The 22840-nt window shown below is 36.5% G+C and overlaps 1 protein-coding gene across 3 annotated transcripts in view; it reads left to right on the top strand.

The window, feature by feature from the left end:
* LOC100560134 (heparan sulfate glucosamine 3-O-sulfotransferase 1) overlaps positions 1 to 20300 on the top strand; it is a 125489-nt gene extending 105189 nt beyond the window's left edge. For all 3 annotated transcript variants that reach the window (XM_008116746.3, XM_008116747.3, XM_003224724.4), the window contains exon 3: positions 18143 to 20300. In XM_008116746.3, the coding sequence (XP_008114953.1) occupies positions 18269 to 19198 (930 nt within the window). In that variant the 5' untranslated portion in view covers positions 18143 to 18268 and the 3' untranslated portion in view covers positions 19199 to 20300. The remainder of the gene's footprint in view (positions 1 to 18142) is intronic.
* The last annotated feature ends 2540 nt before the right edge of the window (positions 20301 to 22840 follow it).

The raw sequence follows: 22840 nt of genomic DNA, 5'->3' as shown, positions 1-22840 counted from the left end.
GTGCATGATTAAATATCAACAATTCCAGTGTAATATATATGTTTTAATTTACGGAACACATAAAACTGTTAAAGCTCTTCAGAATGGATTAATTCCTAGGTTATCCTCTAGCATACCAAGTCAGGCCCTTTCCTCACTGCCCCTATATCCCAGGATCTGATCTCAGATTATCTTCTTATCCCAGATTATCTGGTAGTAGAGACTCATATAATCCAGTTTAAAGCAGATAATCTGGGATCAGATCCTGGGATATGGGGCAGTGCAGAAGGGGCCTCAGTCACCTTTGGTATGTGTTTGGTTACCAGTCAAGCAACTATGTTGCTAAGTATTAATGTTGCCTGTCTAACTCATAATTTCACTTCAGAATTTCATTACTTCAATGTTACAATGTGTCAGTGTCAGCAGAATTACTTGTCATGACTAAAAGTTTGCCAAGCTCTAATTATATGGCACCCCATGGATTTTGTTCAGCTGGAGGTCTTTCTTGTCGTTTCATAAACGCAATTTCTGGGTGTTTTAAAATTCTAGGATATTAATTCAAATCAAGCTGAAACCCAGCATATAAAGTAGTTCCAATAATGATGTTGTGAAGTGAGGGGAAAATCTTTTAATGTATACAGTTCTATGTCTTGATTACTGTCTAAATTTTAAGTGTAGTGTCCGCTGCTTCTTCATCTTGTTTTTTAAGAGACATTAGGTCTTTACATATGAGAACAGAATACATTTTGAAACAGAGAAAGAGAGAATGCATTTTTCAGGAGTTCATACTGGTCTATATTATCACAGTCTTTGTTAAAGTAGATCGAAATTAATGTGTGGGTGGGGAATATTATTCTACTACTGTACATAAAACTGTTTCAGATCGAAAACTGATCACATTTGGGGTAACAAATGAAGCATTTGCCATTTTACCACCAAGCATGTGAATAGAAGTCCTAAACAGCATATAGTTCAGAATGCTAAAACCTTAAAACCAATCAAAAAGGGTGTGAAATGCCACAGTTCCTCTAGATTGCATCTACTGAGTTGAAAATTAAATATTTCAGGGTTGGCTGTATCTTCAAGCAAGTGATACTTTCTATATGTTTTAAAGATATATTAAAATGGTTTAATCTGTCTGATAATTTCTTTATTTTAACACATTATGGTTTGCTTCAGTGTTGTTACATCCTATATTTTTGTTTTAAAAATGAAATATGAAATTAATGATGCATTTTAGCATATTCTAAAACAACTCTACACAAGGAATGTGAGAAGGATTTGGAGGCTTAGTGCTTTTCTTCTATTAACCCTTCCCATTTCTTGAAATGAGTAGCTTTATAGGATAAAACACACTGTCAGAAACATTGATTTCAGACTTTAAAAATAAAGTCCTGTGTATTCTCTTGTCCATTCACTTGCACTCTACGTGGTACGTATCAGCAACTACTTAATCTTAGTCAGTTAAGCCTGACACTTGACTGATAGGCAAGAGCTCTGTTCACTGAAAAATCCAATCAGGAAAGCCTCTGTGGAAGCATCAAGTCTAGTTTAGGAGCCAAATGTTATTCCACTGCAATTCCATGGAGCACAAATATAAGGGTTTGCCAATAGTCCATGGATCTGATTAAAGGAAAAAGTGAGGCATCCATCAATCGCTATATACTAAAGATGGGTCAGAGCAAGATCATTAGACTATCCCAAGCTTTGGGGCTCAAAGAAATCTCAAAATTTGGAAAACATGTTAAGAAAGGAGCGAACTGGAGCACCAAGATCAGTGAAATAAAATTATACTTTGAAGAGGATATATCTTGCTGAGCCACATCTCATGTTGCCAGAATGGGGTTGTATATTGGATGAAGTAATGCCTACAAGCAAAGCAATTTCCATACCAGACATATCTTTAATTACTTATAAATGTGATGTACAAAATATTAATGAGCAAGAAAAGTTAAGCAAGTATTCTCACAGAAGAACTGAATTTGTATCACAGGTTCTGTAAAGTTTCTGTAAATCAGAAAGTTTCTTAGGCTAGATTTAGGCTGACATAAAATGCATTTTCAAAATGCAGATGAACATACGGTATTATATGAGTCTACACTGCCATATAATCCAGTTCAGTACAGTTAATCTGCATTCTGAAACTGCATTATATGACAGTTTAGATCCAGCCTCAGTCATATAATATTATCCCCTATCAGTTTGCATATAGCTTGGGTAACTTGTTACATATAAAGGATGGAAAGGAACTTGCTTATATGATGATATATAGTTTCCTCCGGATCATACAGAATTAAATTAGTGGAATGCATATTAAATTAGTTTAGTCTCCACATTTTTACCAGTACCATGTATTGTATAAGTAACTCTGGTAAAATGTTCAAAACTTCAGTATTTTCATAACACTTTTTCTCAAATTTCTAATGTCAGTAAAGATCTGTTGGGAAATAGAGTAATGAAACCCCCACTAAAATCTGCCACATTACTTGTCAGGAGCTGTCATAGCCTTGCTATAAGAGACGCTCATATAGAAATCCCATTAAATCAGAAATCCCTGCTTTTGTTTTATATGTTTTAGCTTGCATTCTTCATTCTGTGTTCAGCATGACCCCAACAAATGGGAGGGTCCAGTGTGGCAGGTCGGCCAGCTAATGAGATAAACAGAAAACAAAAAGTGACTTTATAAAATATTGGCTTTTGTGCTGTCCATCCAACCAAAATTAATACTTTTCTTAGACCTGTTTATTCTTTCATCATACTAACTTTTTGTTTCATCTTTGTGATTTATCACCATTCATCTTCTTATTTATGCTGATGGACAACATGTGCTTTTGATTTAAAGCTCAAATTTGCAAACAGTTAAAAATGTGGCACACAACAGAAAGCAATTACCAGCCAGACAGTGTCTATGAACTTTGTCATCACCAAGTTACACAGGTGGACAAGACAAAATGAACTCTTTACACAGAGCACACAATTTATTTTGATTGTGACAAAGGTGCCTAGCAGCTTCTTTTGCAAACACATTTCATTGTCATGCTCGAATATATAGAAGAGCTTTATTCCACAAGACCTGGGTCGGTTTATCAATTATTTAAAGTCAAGATTCGATACACCAAATATCATATGTGAATTATTTTCAGCCACGTTGAACTTCCAGAATTTAGATGGTCAACTTACTGCAAAAGCAGCAAAATCTGTAAATACATATGAGAAAGTTATGTCAGAAGACTTACTGCACAAGATCTTTTACCTTTGAAGTTTTCACAAATATTTTCAGCACTGAAAGAAACCTGATTTGACCTCTGAATGCAATCTATAATTTTAAAAACCTGCATGATATATTTACCAATATCTGCCACAGTATTTAAATGCTTTGTATAGTAACTGTTTCTTCAGTGAAAGATAATTCAGTAGACTGCCAAAATCACTGACAATTTGGCAAAGAAGCACAACTAGTCAAGTGCAACTTAATCATCTAGCAATTTTGAGCATAATAATGAGCATAATAATAATAATAATAATAATAATAATAATAATAATACTTTATTTTTCTATCCCACCACCATCTCCCCAAAGGGACTCGGGACGGCTAACACAAGGCCAAGCCCAGAACAAAAAACAAATATAACAGTTACAACGAATATCTAAAGCTAAAAACAATGATACAACACATAATAACCAAGACAAATGAGGTAATGATACAAAAATCAACCACTATAGATAAAAAGGGATCGGGCATATAAAATACACAATTTTATACACAATGATTTAGCTAAGCAAATTGCCAAAGTTTTTGAAAAAAATTGCATTGACCATATAAGATATACTTTGAGATAATTTTTGATACTGTAAGTTTTTATTATGTAAATCCACATAGTTTTTTTTATTTAAAAAAACAAATACAAAAATTACTTTTATGTCATCATTTATTTTATCCTAAATCCTGGAGAGCATCTTGCCCTTAACCTTAACAGTACATAGGGGTCTGTCAAAGATCCTGTCCTGGGATCCCATTAAAGATGTGGCAGCCATGATGTTCAGTTCTGCTTCATATACCAGAAATATATAGTGTGCATAGGCAAAAGTTCTTCACTAGAGCTTTTGATCTATGTTAATTTTATCAATATTTGTATGTATGTTTTTATCCTTTACAATTTTATCTTGTAAATCGCCTAGAGCAGGGGTCCTCAAACTTTTAAAGCAGAGGGCCGGTCCACAATCCTTCAGACTGTGGAGGGGCCAAATTATCATTTGGAAAAAAAACCTCGAACAAATTCCTATGCACACTGCACATGTCTTATTTGTAGTGCAAAACAACAACAACAATGAAAGAACAATACAATATTTAAAAATGAAAACAATTGTAACCAACATAAACCTACTAGGATTTCAATGGGAAGTGTGGGCCTGCTTCTGGTCAATGAGATAGTCAGGTTAATTAGGATTGTTGTTGTTGTTGTGTGCCTTCAAGTCATTTCAGACTTTGGGCGAGCCTAAGTCTAAAATTATTTATTTATGTATTTACTACATTTATTTATTACATTTATATCCCGCCCTCCTCACCCTGAAGGGGACTCAGAGCAGCTGTATGTACATACAATATATTATATTATTAGCATAGCACAATATTAGCATTATATATTACTATATTGAACTATACCACTATACTGTAATATTATATGTAATATATACCATTTAATTAATACTATTATATGGTATTATTAATATTATATTGTGTAGCATTATAATATTTTATCAATATTATATGTATATATAATATATTATATTATTTAAAATGATATAAAATATATTATAAAACTGAGGGCGGGGGCCAGGTAAATGACCTTGGAGGGCCGCATTCGGCCCCCGGGCCTTAGTTTGGGGACCCCTGGCCTAGAGCATCTTGGATGGAGGGCGATTAATAAGTAATTAAATGATGATGATGATGATGATGATGATGATGAAAGTTCAGGGCTGGAATTCAGACTTACATTTTCCATAAGTGGACTTGGGTGTGCACGAAATAGAATTGGGCAGTTTCACAACAGTGATATTCACTTAGAGACTGCCATAACATTATAATGCAGTGGCTGGCCACCATTTCACATTGGGGAAATTCATATCTTGACACTTTTTACTATGTGTCAGTGTTCATCACAAGTGTTCAGTGTGTATCAGAAGTGTCCAGTGAGTGTCCACTGTGTGTCACAAGTGCCCAACATGCATCCAAAGTGCCCAGTGCACAAAACAAGTATCCAATGGTCATAAGAAGCAAATAATGTGCATCAGAGCACACTTACTGATGCCTATATGCTCATCTTTACAATTTACCACAATGTACTAGCAATTCATAAAGTTATGAAAAATAGACTGTGATATAGAATCTTGGCCAAAGATACCAAGTATCTGTTGCTGTACTTTGGGTTTTTTCTTCCAGGACATATTTGTTAAACAGAAAGATATTTCAAGTCATTTCTGAATGAGATAGCATATATAGCTATTTTGACAGAAATGGCAGATACCACTGAATATTGTCCATTTGACAATATTCAGCAGTATCTGCCATTCCTGACAAAATTTAGGCTACTGTGTCCTTAGGACTTCAAGAACCTTCTTCTCAATGATGGATTGAATTGTGTACTTGTTAGTAGTCTAATCTACTAATCTCCTGAACAGTTTTCAAACCACCACATTTCTTCAAAGAGAAACAGACCTTGCATACTTTGGAGCACTTTGTCCCCATCTACACTGACTGACCATTTAACTGTGGTGGCCAGACAGAAGTTCTCACAAAAACTAACAAATCAAGTCCTTAATGTGCATCAGTGTTCTATGATTTGTGTAGTCATCATTTGGATATCAAACTAGTTCCAGGATTTCCTATGTAACCATGTGCACAGGGAAACCACTTTCTTCCATACCAGTTTGAAACTGCATTAAATGGTCAGTGTGGATGCTCCATGTGTTGTGCTTACAACTTTCACCAATGACCACACTGATTGGGGATGATAAGAGTGTGCATGGTAGATCATGTCTTCATAACAAAAACTGGATGTCACACAGGTTTAGAACTAAATTTCTCTGATATGTAAGAACCATTTCTTTTCCTGGCCATACCTTTTGTATGCTAGCCTTCTGTTATACTAATTTCACAAATTTGCAATGGCAGAGGATTACCAGCAAGACAGAATGATGCAATATGTGTTTACAACATTTCAAGATGTAGTGCATACCCTTCCACACAGCTGTATAAAATCCACATTGAACTGGATTATATGGCAACGTGGACTCAGATACCCCAAGTTCAAAGCAGATATTGTGGATTATCTACCATGATATTCTGGATTATATGGCTGTGTGGAAGGGCCCTGAGTAGATGAGAAAAGCATCAGCTCTGTCATTATAATTGTTTAAGCAATATAGAAAGATAAGGATCAGGTGATTAATGTAACAGTAAGTAATGATTTATGGATGCTGTAAATTTCAGCAAGATTTTCTGAAGTTGGAAATGGGTAAAATGGTGCTTCTCTTTAGATAATCTACTACTGCAACTTTCCCCAAGTCCCTTCAGTAATGGAACTGCTCCTAAAATTGCATCACATAAATGCACAGTGTTTACATTTGATTCTGTACTGAATACTTTATAGTGGGATAGGTTTTTCTGTTAATTAACAACACCTTTCAAAACTGACATCAATGCAAATTATGAATGCGATTAAACCAATTTAACTTTATTTACAATATGACCTAGACATGATAAATTCTGTTTTCATTTGTATTTGTAATTTGCTTGGAAATGGTAAATGAAGATTTGAAAAGATTGATTTCATCCCAGTTAACTCTTTGGAGTTTGGTATGCAACTCTGTGGATGTATGAATTCATGCATACTAGAAAGCAGTGGCATAGAGAATGCGCATTCCTCAAAGCTATACTTTCATCAGGAAATGTTCTACCTAAAGTTATCAGAAATAGGAATTAGAGAAAAATAATTCTAGCCTTGGGGAAATAAAATACCCCCCCCCCCCAATGCCTATCTATAAACATCACCTGCCAACCATTTAATGTACTTATAGTTTATGCTAACCTTCCCCAGCATTACTTTTTAATCTATTCTGGTCTGTGTACCTAGTAAGAAGGAAGCCTGGAGCCAATTGCAATTGCTTTGCAGCTCATATCTGTAGCCGCCAAATAGCTCCTTTTTTCCTTTTTGTTCCTCAAGGTTCATGACTGTCAGCTTTTAATGGAATGGAAATGCTGCCTCATTAACACAAGCATCAACCAAGTAACTTCACTGCAGACTTTTGGTGCTTGAGTGTACCACTTCAGTGTCTCTATGATTGTGACGATTATGCCCTGCTTCTCTCAAAGGCTAATTAAGTGTACATTCATGTCTTACATTCTTCCTCTTTTGAAAAAGGTTAAAATATATTGATGCATTTTAGGAGCCCTTAAGCATTTATTACTGTGGCTTCCTTGAAGTGTTCATTCAGTTTTCTAACCCCTGAGATATACAATGGGCCTATCAAAATAACCCTTGGGTTCCACACTGGCATTGTTTCTTTTCTTTTTATCACGTTTATAAACTTTTGCATATCTTTATAGAATGCATTCATGTAGAAGCACCTTCCCCAATCTGATGCCTAATAAAATCTTCAGATCTACACCTATCAGGATGGTTGATCATCAGCCATAAATGTTGGTAGTCAATGGGAGCTTAATTTACAATATCTTCCCTCAAGCTGGGCAAAGCTCATTTAGAAGAATTATGTAAAAATGGATGGTAGGTTGTTTTTCTTATTCATAGGATTAACCCATGAGAAGTTCTAAATCAAGGGTCTGTAAAGTGTAGCCCACAGTCCGCATATTGTGCCCAAAGCAATTTTTGTGGTTCATGGAGCCTCCAAAATGAAAATAAATGCAATAATATTTTGCTCCACAATGACCTCTAGGGGTTTTCTCTGTGCTTGGAGACCTCCTGGAGCAACCAGGAATAGAACAAAGTTTTGCACATTTTAACCATGTATTTATTTATTACTTACATGCTGCCCCCAAATGATCCAAAATGCCCCCAAGGGGTCAAGGAATGCCTCAAAATATGTTGAGAACAGCACATATCATATAGAGGGCTTTTGGGGACCACCATAGAGGGCATTTGTAGGCTAAAAACCTGATTTTTTATTTTTGTGGGAGTAGGTGTTGTGAGGGTGCAGCTCTCCAAAGTATTCTTGGAGATTAATACAGTCCACTAGTCTTCATCTATTGCCCATCATTGTTCAAATCAACAATTCTCATGTAATCTTTCTGTATCTATGAGTATATTGTACTGCCTTCTGTCTCACATCAGTGGAGGCTATCAATATGGGAGCAGATGGAACAGATGCCAAGTTAAAAAAAATAGCTTTTTATTAAAGCCATTTGTACCTAATTGATTTTATCCAAATCTTCACATGTAACATTTTAAAATTGTTTTAGTTTTTAAATTGCCTTAGACTGTTGTAGCTGATTTTCACCTGTATTATTTTAACAGGTCAAATTGTTTAATGTGATTTGAGTTTCTTTTAAATTGGTATTTGCTGTTTTAAATTTGTTGGATTGATTTCATTAATAGCTACTGCATTATATGCATGTGTAGGGTGGGCAATACATTGTAAAATAAAATTAAGTTGAATAAAATGACATTGAATTAATAGCTGAAGAGTGTCTTTTTAGAGCAAAGAATATTTAAGAATATTTATACTTTTAAAAAAAAGTTAATAACAGTGCCCAATAAGTACAATTATTTCCTCACTGACAATAGGTAGGCTCCTAGTGGAAACAGCTAACATTAGGAGTCTTCCTAATTTCAATGGAGAAATAGGTGAATTTGATGGGCACTGTAACAGAGAAGGCCCTTCTTTGCCCCACAAATGGATTTACTGTCACTAGCCCTTGAATAATAAGCCAAGCTGTCCTATCTTAGCAAAAACATTTATGTAAGTTGAGGAAACCAGCCAGCTAATGTGGTCTTATACGAAGCTATGTTTAGGAACACATTTTTACTCAACAATGAACCACCATCGTAGATGTATGCTAATGTTGCGCTTTTTTATGGAATTGCTGTTCATTTTGTGTAGTTTCATTCATTTTGTCTCATTTTTGTATTTGTTTCCATTTCCAAAAATGAATAGAATTTTTGTCTCGTGAATGAAAAAAATGAAACTTTTCATGCCATTGGCAGCAATGGGGTGGGGCTTCCGAGGTTCACCCCCCACTCAGATTTAGGGCTAGAGGGGTGAAAATCACCACACACTAAGGGCATATTGACCACTTTTAGCTCACCAACTTCCCCCGATTTCTATCATTTTTTCCTTTTTATCAATAAAATCCCCTATAAAAGCATTCCCTGTTCCTCCTAGCTGGCCCAGCCCTCTTCTGTGGCAACAGAAGGAGGGCCAGGGGAGCTGCCAGCCAGCCAAATGGGAAAGATTTGCAGAGAATGCAAGCTGTTTATGGTGATTGTGTTGATGTGAGTACTGTGCGTCATTGGGCGAGTAGGTTTAAAGATGTTGAGGTGGGAACATCTGACTTGCGTGACAAACAAAGAGTTGGCCATTCTGTGACAACAACCACCAAGTTTCACAAGCAAAAGGTTGACAGATTGATTCAGGACGATCGTCATATCACTCAGAGAGAAATTTCAAGCATAATCGGCATTTCACAAGAACATGTGGGTCACATTATCGCTTTGCTTGGCTATCGGAAGATCTGTGCACGATGGGTACTGTGAGACGCTGTTTGTGGAAACAGAGTGTCGACTTCTTCCGTGACAGCTTCAGAAAACTTGTTCATTGTTGGCAGAAATGTATCCAATTGTCTGGTGATTATCTGGAAAAGTGAATAGTGGTAGTTAAAGAGCACATTCTAAGGATTATTTCTGCATTTGATTTCTTAAAATATTCCCATCCAAACCCAAGTAACGAAGGTAGAGTCATTGCTTTTCATTCAACCATCGTACATATAGCAGTCTAGTGAGTTGCATAAAGATGCTAAGAGTTATATAGAAGGGAAATGCCCTATCTTAGTTGTGAAGCACATGGTTTGCATACAGAAAGATTCAGTCTCTGGCATATTCATGTTAAGTCAGAAAATAATCTTATCTAAAACTGTGGAATATTACTGCCAGTTGGTACAAAGAACACTAAGCTGTATGGACTGAATTTTTGATTCAGTAAACAGTAGCTTCATATGTAAGAGTAGCAAAGCAATGTGTTTGAGGGCACTCACTGAATCAAAGTCTTTTTGCCCTATTAGCCAAGGAATAAATAACAATAGTAGTAGTAGTAGTAGTAGTAGTAATGCCATGCCAAAAGATCTCAGCCAGCATTTGAAAACAATAGACATTGACAAAATTACGATCTGCCAACTGCAAAAGGCCACCCTACTGGGATCTGTGCGCATCATCCGAAATACATCACACAGTCCTAGACACTTGGGAAGTGTTCGACTTGTGATTTTGTGATACGTAATCCAGCATATCTATCTTGTTTGCTGTGTCATAAAATAAAAGAATAATAATAATTCTAACCCACCCTCTCTTCCCGAAGGAACTCAGGGCAGTTTACACATACAAAAGGCAATATTCGATGCTGTATACAACCATAAAAACAGAAGCAAATACACATAAAAACATAACACGATAAAATGATAAAATACAGATCATAATTAAAAGCACATATAAAATAAGCTCCATGGGATAGGTGACTTTTGGGCCTCCTAAAGTGCAATAACCAAGTACTGTTCACATGGAATCTAGAGCTATAGCATATAGGTATGAAGTGACCCTACAGTGTGTTATGCCTTAATAAGTAAGGAAAGAGATAAATTTGGAGCAGGCAGGAGATAATGAATGGAATACTATAAATCAAGGCAGAGATATGGTAGTAGGAAGGGTACTTTTATATCACTGATAAGCAGGGATAGAAATACTACCAGTCAAAATGGGAATGTGATTGGTGATGACTGTTCAGTTTTCCTGCGTAGCTGATTAATCTGATTAGTCGCAGGTCAGGTTTGCTGTGATTTCCTTAGCCATTATTTGGGCATCTGTTGAACCTTTGCCTTGATATTTACCCCTTCATCTTATCTCTTACTGCCTTCTATCTCCTTGCTCTTCCCCATCTCTTTTATTCTTTCATTTAAATTCTTGGTTTTTTAAAAGGTAGATTGTTGCATTATTATTTTAGGATAATGTCCTAAAATAATAGGACATTTAGGAAGAAAGGAGCAGGTCCACAGTGTTTGAGAACCGCTGCCCTACACACCATTTTTGCATAAAAGGCAGATAATCCTCTACATTAATTTCCCCCTCTTTTTAAATGAAAATAAACCAAGGAAAAGTGGCACCAGCATCCTCTCATCTTCTGCAGTCTGTTCCAAGTTGTTGACCCTTTTTGTGAATATTATTTTCATCTCTTGAGGCTATTAAAAGGAGAAGGTATCTCAGCACAATAAAATGTGCTAGCCTATACATGTTTATTAGAAACCTATAAACTTTGACCTGGGCCAGTAGAACTTATAACATCTTCCAAAGCATCATTTTGCCAAAGACATATTTAAGTACTCAAGCTTTTCTTGCTTCCAATATTACTTTTCTTGAGATTGTTTCGCAAATCCCATTCTTGCACACATTGTGACTCAAACATTTTCCTGCTGTTCAAAATACCTTGTACTTCCTTATTCCGGGCTTTGATTCTCTAATAATTTGAGTGCCTAATGCATACCAAATCATTTTGTTACCAAACAACAATATTACCAAATAATAGAAAAACATAACATACAACAAAGTGTTACAATGTGGATGCTGTACTGGAGAGCTGGAGGGAAAAGAAACAGAACTAATTTTAAAATTATATACCATGAAACCATTCTAAGTAATCTATGAGACAGGAAAATGCAGTGTTGCCATTTCAGATCCTCTGTTTTTATTATACAAAGTCACTCAGATTGTTTTACAAAACTGTATGTCTACAAATAAGGCACAATATAGATTTTAGTTAGATAACATGCCTCAATTACCTATTCTTCTTCTAATTTAAATGCACTTTGGGTTCATGTACCAATTATAGTATAACCACAGGAACTGATATTTCCCAAGCTTCATCAGAGTCAGCCAATTCTCTTAGGCCAAGTCTGAAATGGTCTTCAGATGGAATTACTTCCAAAAGCAATTTTTATGCATTTAGGCTTTAATTCTGTAATGCATTCTGGATCTGATTATCCTTTTCAATATATTGCTAAGTATTTTTTTTTATTTTGGCAGAAAGAAAAATGTCTGCAGTATTGAGTAATTAATAAATGCAAACTTGCCAGAGCATTCTGGATATACAGTGCCTTCTGCTGTTAGCCTTGCAAGCAGAGGACATACTAGGAATTCCAAAGCAAAAGCATATGCATGCAAACATTAATTACTGAGTAAGCAGCTTAGTCCCGCCCACCCCCCCTTATAATTAAGTGAAAGGGGCAACCTACAACAAGACAACTGTCTGGTGGTAACATAGGTATAAATCAGGATGGGATATACTATGCAAATATCCAGATTTTGTTGAAATGCAGTTCCCAGTAATCCTTGCCATTGGTTATGCTGAGTTGGGTGATGGGAGTTAGAACAATACTCCCCTATCTGGAGGATTCCACAGTTCCAATGCATATCTTTTCCCTAAAGTTGCTCTTTATTTAGCCATGTTCCCATATTCACTATATGGGGATACAGACAGAATGAAATGTGGGTTTAGAAAGAAAGAAAAGGAAGGAAGGGAGAAATAAAGAAACTGTTCAGCTTCATACTATGTATTTAATAAATCATATAGTTTAGCCATTAATTTACATTTAAAATTAAAGTAGTGGCTCTCCAATGTGATGGGAGAAAATATGTTTCAGAGTGTTTGTCAGAAAGGTAAGAACATGTTAAGAAAGGTAATCCAACACTGGAAGGGGAAACATCCCCCCTCCTTCCAAATACTACTGGAAAGGGGGTACTTACCTGAGTACAAGTTTTCAGTCTCAAGTAACATGGGAATAGGTCTTAGGGTCATGAATGGCAGTGCAGGGATCGACCTTGCTGAAATCATGCTAGGAGGCAGATGATCAGCAGGAGAGAATCTCTTATTTGGTCCACCTGTCTGTCTCCGATGGTCATCTGAATACCAGAACTAGATGACCTTGCAGGACCCCACAGGGCAGTGGTTCTCAACCTGTGGTTCCCCAGGTGTTTTGGTCTACAACTCCCAGAAATCCCAGCCAGTTTATCAGCTGTTAGAATTTCTGGGAGTTGAAGGCCAAAACATCTGGGGACCCACATGTTGAGAACCATTGCCATAGGGAATATGCTCAATGCTTTGAATGCACATGAAGAGAGCTGCAGATAAGGCTCAAGACAATTTTAAAAAGCAATCCAGGTACAGACAATACTTGCAAGTCAACATTTTGCATTAACACTCACTTCATGATGAGTCAACATTCTGTGTTTACATTCATGATGGTGTTAAGTAAATAATAAATGGGGTTTCTAAAATGCATGTAAAAGCTTGTGGAGTGGAAGTAAAATGTTTGTTCTTGCAGTCAGGATGCTTACTCTGAAAAAGAATGATTTTAATCCTTCAGATAATGAAAAAAGAACTGTTTTCCCATGTGTTCATGATTCGTCTTTCCATTGTCTTAAATGAGGACATTGTGAATCATTCTGAGGTCAGATCTTGTTTACATTTGAAATCAGTGCTGAACATGGTTTTCATGGGTTTCCATCTTCCTTTGGAAAACTGTTTAAAATATACACAGGAAGAGCATGTATTTCCATTTCAAAGTTGTATCTTAAATATATAATTTTTTCAGGATACACGGACAAAAGCTTCACAGTGTAATAAGCTGGCATTATCTGTGGACTATTGTCCAGGTGATTTGAACCAAGTTATCTTTTACCTATTGCAATTTTATCATCTGCTTCACACATTCAGCAAAGCTACAGTCTCAACCTGACCTACTGAAATTGAAAAGGTAACCTTCCCAAAATAACAGATGAGGGATTCTTTGTGTTGACATTTTGTGTGGATTTTATTCTCTGAGTCTATGACCTACCACACGGAGAAACCTCTAAAAACTACTGACTTGCAATACCATAGACAGTTACAAGCGCTTGGAGGGGTCTAGATTCATTGAACTACTCTAGCAGTGTTAACTCTAATGATCACAGAGGTTGAAAATAATGGGGAAAATGAACAGCTCACTCTGCTAAAGAGTGTTGTCTTGGCAATTCACGGTGCTTGTGACTTCATTCTTACATCTAAAATCACAACACCAAATATATTCCCTGTGATTTAAGCATTGGAGATAATGAAAAATTGTGCACAATGGAACTGTACAAAGCTAACAAAATTTGAAACGCATTATGTTTTCAATAAATTATTTGGTGCATTTAGGAGAGGGCAGTTGAACCTGTACAGGGGCTCAGACACTCAAGAGCAACACGGATGATTAAAAGACTATATTTATTGTGATTGCAAACTCTGGGAGGGATCCAAAGAACAGCAGAAGAAGATAGTTCCAACAGAGCTTTGAATTTGAATGGCAGCCGCCTTCTCTTGCCATACAGCGAATGTGTTTTCAAATCAAGGAGACTGTCAAAAACAGTTTGTGTGATATAGCATGGAGGTTTGCTATTATGAGATAAAAGGCCCTAAAAATATCTTTGGAAAATGACCTATGTATGATATGTGAACACTCACTACATTTTCAGTTTTTGCAAAATGTTGGAAACATGATTGACTTGAACTCAGAAAATGTTTTCCCCAGTGTCTCAAATTGCAACTGTTATCCCAGAAAGGAAATCACAAGTAATCTGAAGTGCTCAGAAATGATAATTCATTGTAAAATCTTTTGTAGCTTTTTCAAACCACAATTTGCCTGATAGAATCAATTTAATTGCTAACAAAACTGAGTTGCCATATCCCACTTTTTTACCCTGATGGCCAAGGAAAGTCCATATTTCACAGTGGCCTAGGAGACGTGTATCGGAACCTCACTATATCAGTATATACGTGTGTGTATACTATATGTGTGTGTATACACACACAAACACAGTATTTATATCAGTATACAATTCCCTGTGAATTACTTTATTTCCTTTTGCTTTCTTTTTTAAATTGATTGATTTTCCTATTATTTTAATCCTTGTGTAATATTTTTTTTGTCAGGGGTAACTTGAGAAACTGCAAGTCACTTCTGATGTGAGAAAATTGGCTGTCTGTAAGAACATGCCCAGATGTTTAATGTTTTACCATCCTTGTGGGAGACTTCTCTCATGTCCCCATATGAGAGCTGGAGCTTACAGAGGGAGTAGGCAGTGATTCTGAATCTACATTTCAAGTCAACAAACATGTCATCTATGCGTTGATATAGAATAAATAATTATAACAAAGAATATAACAGCATGTTTGCACATGTGAAATGTGTATCTAATTTCTAATGTCCTCAAGTCCCACCTTTTTTATCTAATAAAGATAAAAATAATTTTACAAGCGTATATACCTGACATTGCCTGGGTGTCGGAGGGGTCATTGCAACCCTGCTTTCATCTATCTCTTTTCTTCCTCTCATAACTTTTCCCTTGTCCTTTCTTTCCCTTGTCCTTCCCTTCTTTTTCTTCATTTTCCCTTCCCTTCTTCCTTCCTTTCTTTCCTTCTTTTCCTTTCCTTTCCTTCCCCTCCCCTCTTTCTCTTCTCCAGCTCTGATACAACTTAACAATGTCACCACAGCTCTCTTTGTGGCTCTTTCCCTCCTTCCTTGCTTTCCGTCATAGACATGTCATCTTTCTTCCCCAATGACATCACAGAGGGCCACTTTGCCTAGCAACAGCCAATCCTTCACCTAGCAACAACCAATCCATTGACATCACAAAGAGTCACCTAACAACTGCCTTTGCGGTACAGACAGACAGACATACTTTGACGTTGATAGATAGATAGATAGATAGATAGATAGATAGATAGATAGATAGATAGATAGATAGATAGAACATTTTCTTAGTTTATATGCAGGTGGTAATACTACATTGGATGGATTAATTCTTTGCCTGCATAGAACCTTCTGTTCTTCTACATTTAAAATATAGAGTACAGCAAATAGTAATTTTGCAATCTAGATCTTTTCCACTAGCATGGACTAGAGGTCCTTTCACACCACTTAATTGTTGTGCTGTGGTAGCTGCATCTTGTCGAATCTTGGAAATTGTAATTTGGTGAGTCATTAGAGTTCTCTGGTTGAGAATTCTAAATGCAGCTCCCTAAATTGCCAATCCCAAGATGAACTTGGATGGAGCTATAACAGATAGTGAGATCATATTGCTATAATTGTGAGTCTTTCTGTTGGTTTGGGGTTAAATATTTGTTCCAAAGATATTGTGTATACTCACAAAATATTCAAGTTGAAATTCAGTTCACAGGAGAAGGTATAAGTCTCTTGAAATTTTGGGAAGGATCATATCCTCACTTGAACATGTAGCCTGTACTAGAACCTGAGTGTGGGCTTTTTTGGTGCATTGTCATTGTGGATAATATTACACCTGCATTAGCATGGGCTTGCCTTCTAGTACTAGAGTACTAGACTAGGACACAGAACAATGGCTTTAAACTACAGGAAAGGAGATTCCACCTGAACATCAGGAAGAATTTCCTAACTGTGAGAGCTGTTCAACAGTGGAACTCTCAGCCCCGGACTGTGGTGGAGGCTCCTTCTTTGGAGGCCTTTAAGCAGAGGCTTGATGGCCATCTGTCAGAGGTGCTTTGAATGCAATTTCCTGCTTCTTGGCAGGGGGTTGGACTGGATGGCCCATGAGGTCTCTTCCAACTCATTTATTCTATGATTCTATACTCTGGTTACAATATAAAATATACATGTCTTGATGTTTAAATGTTGAAAGAGTATATATTTATGTAGGCATTTCTTTTCTTAGTTATTGTTTTCTTTGTTCTCTTGTTTTCAATGTTAAATATTTTAAATATTTAAATGTTTAATTTTAAAGTAATTGTTCCTTTATTGCTTTGTACTTAGTTCCAATGGGAACTACTTGTGTAACATGCCATAGATCTTGCAACTGCTTTGAGGCCCTGAAATAATTTGAATATAAAAATAGAATATATAAACATGATTACTAAAATATTCAAATATAATATAAATATATAAAAATAAAAAATGTGCAGATGTGAGAAAACAGTCTTGGTTTCATAGGGGTCTAGAATGAGAAAATTATTTAGAAATGGGAGATGAGATTGTAATAATATTTATAGCACTACAGTGTTCCCTCACTTATCACGGGGGTTAGGTTCCAGGACCAGGCTTCTCCTTCCTCCCTTCCTTAGGCTGTAAATTGTAATTTTTTTATGATTTATAATATTCTTTTAGAGTTTATCAAAAAACCATGAAACAGTGAATCTGCAAAAAGCGAACCGCGAAGTAGTGAGGGAACACTGTATCACTTATTGAGAAATCATATTTTGAATCAGGGATGGAACCGATATATGATAATTTCACTCAAGGAAACTGGTGCCCTATCTGCACTGACCATTTAATGTGGTTTCTAACCTATAAAAAAAGTGGTTACTCTGTGCAGATGATTACACAAGAAATCTTGGAGCCAGTTTGAAACCGGATGGTGATTTCACAAACCACAGAACACTAATATGCATTATGGGCTCACTTTCACATGGCTTTGTGGGAGTTTGTTGTCTGGCTGCTGCTGTTTGAAGCTAGTATCCATTCTAACTGCATTAAATGGTCAGTGTAGATGGGTTCTGAGTCCTTGTCAAAACAGCTTGATACATTTGGGGTCCTTGATAGCCCAAAACATACCCACAACTCTCTTTTGGGGGATTTTTCTTGCATATGTGCATACACACATGTCAAGTCATTGCTGTGTTTGAGTCAAAGGAATATTTTCCTTGAGGTGATAATATTTAGACACTCATTAAAAGTCTCCCTTTCCTCACCTGAGGATAAGCACAGTTTCCTTGATTGTATTGGTTTTCCCCCTATTGCACGACCTATAGAGATAACAGGTTTCATATGGGACTTAGATGTATCGGCAAGGGAATGCTAATTACTGCCTTTTTTCTCCTGTCTTCCAATTCTCAGATGCTTAAGAAACCCATTGCTGCTTTGGTCCCAGTTCCACCGGCAGACTTCCCAAGAGGAAAAACACTCACTGTTTCAGCAGCCAAGCACAACTGCACTTTGCACTGATTGCTTCTCCGTCTCCACATGGCCTTTCTACTTGTGTCAGCATACCTTTTGCTGACCCGCTCCCACAGTGCTCCAGTTGAGAATGGGGCCCTCATGGAGACCCTGAAGTCGCAAGTCCTATTGCTCAGCAATAAGAGTGAACACTACTCAACACAAGTGAGACCTCCTGGGACAAGCCGGCGAATACCTCAAACAATCATTATCGGAGTTCGTAAAGGTGGGACAAGGGCTTTACTTGAAATGTTGGATGTGCACCCAAACATTGTGGTGGCAGCTACTGAAGTTCACTTTTTTGACTGGGATGAAAACTATGTGAAAGGAATAGAATGGTATAGGAGCCTGATGCCGTTTTCATATGAAAATCAAATAACTATTGAGAAAACACCAGGCTATTTTACCTCGCCACAGGCTCCCGAAAGGATTCATGATATGAATAGCTCTATTAAACTGCTGCTTATTCTCAGAGACCCCACAGAGAGAGTTATCTCTGATTATACCCAAGTCTACTACAATAGACTGGAAAGCCACAAGCCGGTTCAGCTCTTTGAAGACATTGTTATTAAAAATGGAGCACTTAATACCAAATACAAGGCTATCCAGAGGAGCCTGTATGACATCCATATGGAGAGGTGGCTGAAACATTTTCATTTGGATCAAATTCACATAGTAGATGGGAATACTTTGATCAAGGACCCTCTTCCTGAACTGCAAAAAGTGGAAAGATTTCTTAACCTGCCTTCCAGAATTATGTCTTCAAATTTTTATTTTAACCAGACCAAGGGGTTCTATTGCATTAGGAGTGATGGAAGAGAGAGGTGTTTACATGAATCAAAAGGGCGCCCACATCCTATTGTCAACAGTACTGTTTTAGAGCAACTGTACTCTTACTTCAGAGAGCACAATGCAAAATTTTACAGAATGATTAAACATTCTTTTGACTGGCATTAGTTACTTTTGGGTTGAAGAGAAAGATTTATATATAGTCCTGCCATAATTTATTTTAAAGCACTTCCTTATAAACTTTGGGTTGCATTTGCCTTGATGTGAAGACCAGCATTTGCTTCCCTGGGTTGTAACACTAAGAGTCTATTATGTTAAATGGCAGGCACTCTTTACTCTGCGGGATTCATATTGGCTTGTAACTATAGTAATGAACTTGATTGCACCAGTCCAAGGCCACTGACTTCAATGGAGTTATTTCAGAATTACACTTGTATAGCCGAACTAACTCATTTGTCTCTTTTTATTCAAATTTATGAGCAAATGGAATCTCACAAGTAACCATTCCTTAATTGATGTGGGTTTTTTAAAAAGTGAAACTGAAATAGTATTATTCTAATATATAGGTTTATTGACTGCTTTTATTTTTCTCTCCAGTTTCATGACAGGTAGATTGATTTCTAGAAATTATTATTATTATTATTATTATTATTATTATTATTATTATTATTATTATTGTTGAAAATGGTGAGTTGAACTGGCTCCATTAGTTTTAAATCTTTTTGTGAAATGAAAATTGTGAAGTATATCCAGCTTAAATAAGTTTGGAGAATATTATTTCCCATGAATTTCCTCAGTTTAGGTTGTTTGTATTATGTAAGAACATTATCCATATGGGTAAGAAAATTGATTAACCTCTTTAAGCAAGACGTCAACTTTTATTATTCACAATACAAATAAATGAGGGCTCTAACAATTGTCCCATTTGACACCCTAGACATCAGAAATCGCACAGCAACCCATTTAATCACAAAAATTCTGAACCAACTGTTTGTTTTAAAGTACCCTTCATTATTACACAATTATTGGACTTGTTTGTATTTTGTAACCATTTGTTCCAATTGTTTATATAACTAATTTGGCACAGAGTTTATAGCAAAAAATATTAATTGCCTGCTCTCCAATGTGTGGAGTAACTTTTGTAATATCTATTTGCAAACCATAAGATGTACTCAGAGTGCAAAGTAACTTTATGTGGTATTGTATACTATACACACAATATTCAAAATATCAAGTATTTCTGATTTATCTATAAAATTATCACTCTATATAGATGCATTAGGATTTGTTTATTTATAATATATTTTCATTTGATAATGTAATGGGTTTATCTCTTTTGAAATATTTTGCTTTTTGTTTGGAAACTCACAGATTATTTATTGATGGATGTATTGTTTGTTTTCCATGTGTGTTAATTACATACACAGCATGTGGAGAAAATAGGAACATGTGTACATAATGAGCCCTTTCTATTTGCAGGTCTCTGATCATGCTTACAGATAGATAAGGCTGGTAAACCATTTGCAGTCAGTTTCATCGTTGGCACCAAAGGAACTAAGCAAAGAAGCTTCTGCAAAAAAAAAAATGTTTTTTGATCATAAATGGTTAACACAGAATCACAGAACTAGAAGGGAAATCGAAATATATCTAGTCTAAGATGCTGATGATGCAGGGGATCCATTACTTGAGCTTCTCCAATCCAATCCAGCTCCTGTTGAAAAAGCTTTTTCTGAAGGAGTGCTTTTTGCTCCGTTGTCAAACACCTAGTAAAGTCTTCCTAATGTTTAGTTGCACTCCCCCCCCCCCACCTTTTTTCGGCTGGTTCAACTGTACACTTCAGAGCAACATAAATATTTGAAGATACCCATCACATCAACTCTTCCATTATTCCTATCACACATCGCTATAACTCTGTCAGGAGATGTCAGGAGAAAGCCATGCATGAAAACCTCCTTGTGCCCTAAGCCCTCATGTTTTTGCTGGAAAAGCAAATCACTCACAGAAACACCGCAAACAACACCATTATACCTGTGTCTCTACAAGAGAATCAAACATCTAGCCGAAAGGAGGGTGCAGGGAGGACGGAAGTGTACAAGTATAGTAGAAAGCTCAAAGAGATCAGCAGTTGAACATACCTGTCAGGTTTCAGATCCTACCATCGGGAAGCATTGAGGTGACCACTGTAAAGCTGAGCAAATCTGCTTCACAAAGGCTGAAACATTGCATCTCATTCATTGTCTCAATACGAAAGGCTACAAGGCATGAAATATATTGGGGAGCGAGGCAACAGCTTGAATGATACTGATGGTCCTTGCATCATTCACAATTGTCACTTGATCCTTCCATCTACTGATGCCTTTGCTAGTGAGTTGAGTTGGGCAAAGGTTTGAGGTAAAAGAGCCACATTGCTGATCCCCAGGATTTTGGAGGGCCACACTAAAAATACAGTAAACTTCTGGGTCACTTCTAATTGGAAAAAAGACCTTGTGGGCCCAAAAAGCTCTACAGATTTGTGGACTCGTGGGAGCTTATATAGTCTGAGTCCCACACTTTGAGTTAGTCTGCTTGATTAAACCTCACACCTATCCTATCAGGAATATACAGTAATACAGAAGATATACCCCCTCCCACACAAAATCACTTCTGAAATAGATTAGGCTAGGAAAGTGTGTCACCAGAGCATCTTAACTTGAGAAACACACTCATTTTTATCTTATAGTTAGCCTATAGCCATCCTACCAAGAAGCTACCATATCTATTAGCCATTGACAGCCTTTCCTGCACAAATTTGTCTTTTCTTTTAAAGCTACTGCCACCTATTGGACTAATCAACTCCGTACTGTAACTATATGCTTTGTAAGGAACTTCTGTTTTGCTTACCCTGACTCTCCCACCATTTAGACGTACTCTATTGTAATGGTGTGAGGGCACTTCACTTTCTCAAGTTACATAATTTTATACACCTTTGTCATGTCCCCTTTGAGTGGGGTTTTTAAAAAACTATACATTAAAAATAAGCAGCATATTTTAGTTTTCTCACCGGGGAGTTGTTCCTGCTTCCTTGTGGTTTAGCTCTGCAATATCTTTTCTTTCCCTAAATACACCAATGAGAACAATACCCTGTAAGTTTGATCCAGTCTTTGACACTAGACACATTGCAATTTAATCATAATTAAGTCAAACCAAATGGATTCCATTGCTCTGCTTTCAGTATGTCTAACTTTGAATCCAATCCAGTATTCTACATCATAGATTTTCATGGCAGCATCACAGTATTGGCAATATCCCAATGATTCCTAGCATGAAATTAGCTCCTTTTTTATATAACTTGGCTCTAACCATTTCTTTTCTGGTCGGTACATGATCAGCCTCATCAGTGTAGAAATAAAGAAAAAATGTCCCAAGATGCACTGATATACTTAGTCACACTGACCTGCAGTAAACTGCATTAGCTATTTTATTGTTCATTCCATTGATATTAGGTTTTTTTAATCGGGTCAGAAGCGACTTGAGAAAATACTGCAAGTTGCTTCTGGTGTGAGAGAATTGGCCGTCTAGTGATATTGGTAAGTTTCTTTTAAAACTCACACTATTATTTTTGGCTTTCACTATTCTGAATAATTTGGTGCCTACAAACTCAACCATCTCACAACATACTTGCAATGCTTCCCTTTATAACATTAACTCTTTAGCAAAAACTTGTTCTTCTACATGATTAATAATGCTATCTTCAATCATGTTTTCCAGCAATTTACAAATTGGAACTATATTGATTTTGTTAGAAGATGAACAGTTTTATATTTGAGTTCT

The sequence above is a fragment of the Anolis carolinensis genome, chromosome 3 (assembly GCF_035594765.1).
Source record: "Anolis carolinensis isolate JA03-04 chromosome 3, rAnoCar3.1.pri, whole genome shotgun sequence".
Classification (NCBI taxonomy): domain Eukaryota; kingdom Metazoa; phylum Chordata; class Lepidosauria; order Squamata; family Dactyloidae; genus Anolis; species Anolis carolinensis.
The sequence above is the reverse complement of the archived record's forward strand: the minus strand, read 5'-3'. Positions and strand labels throughout refer to the sequence as shown.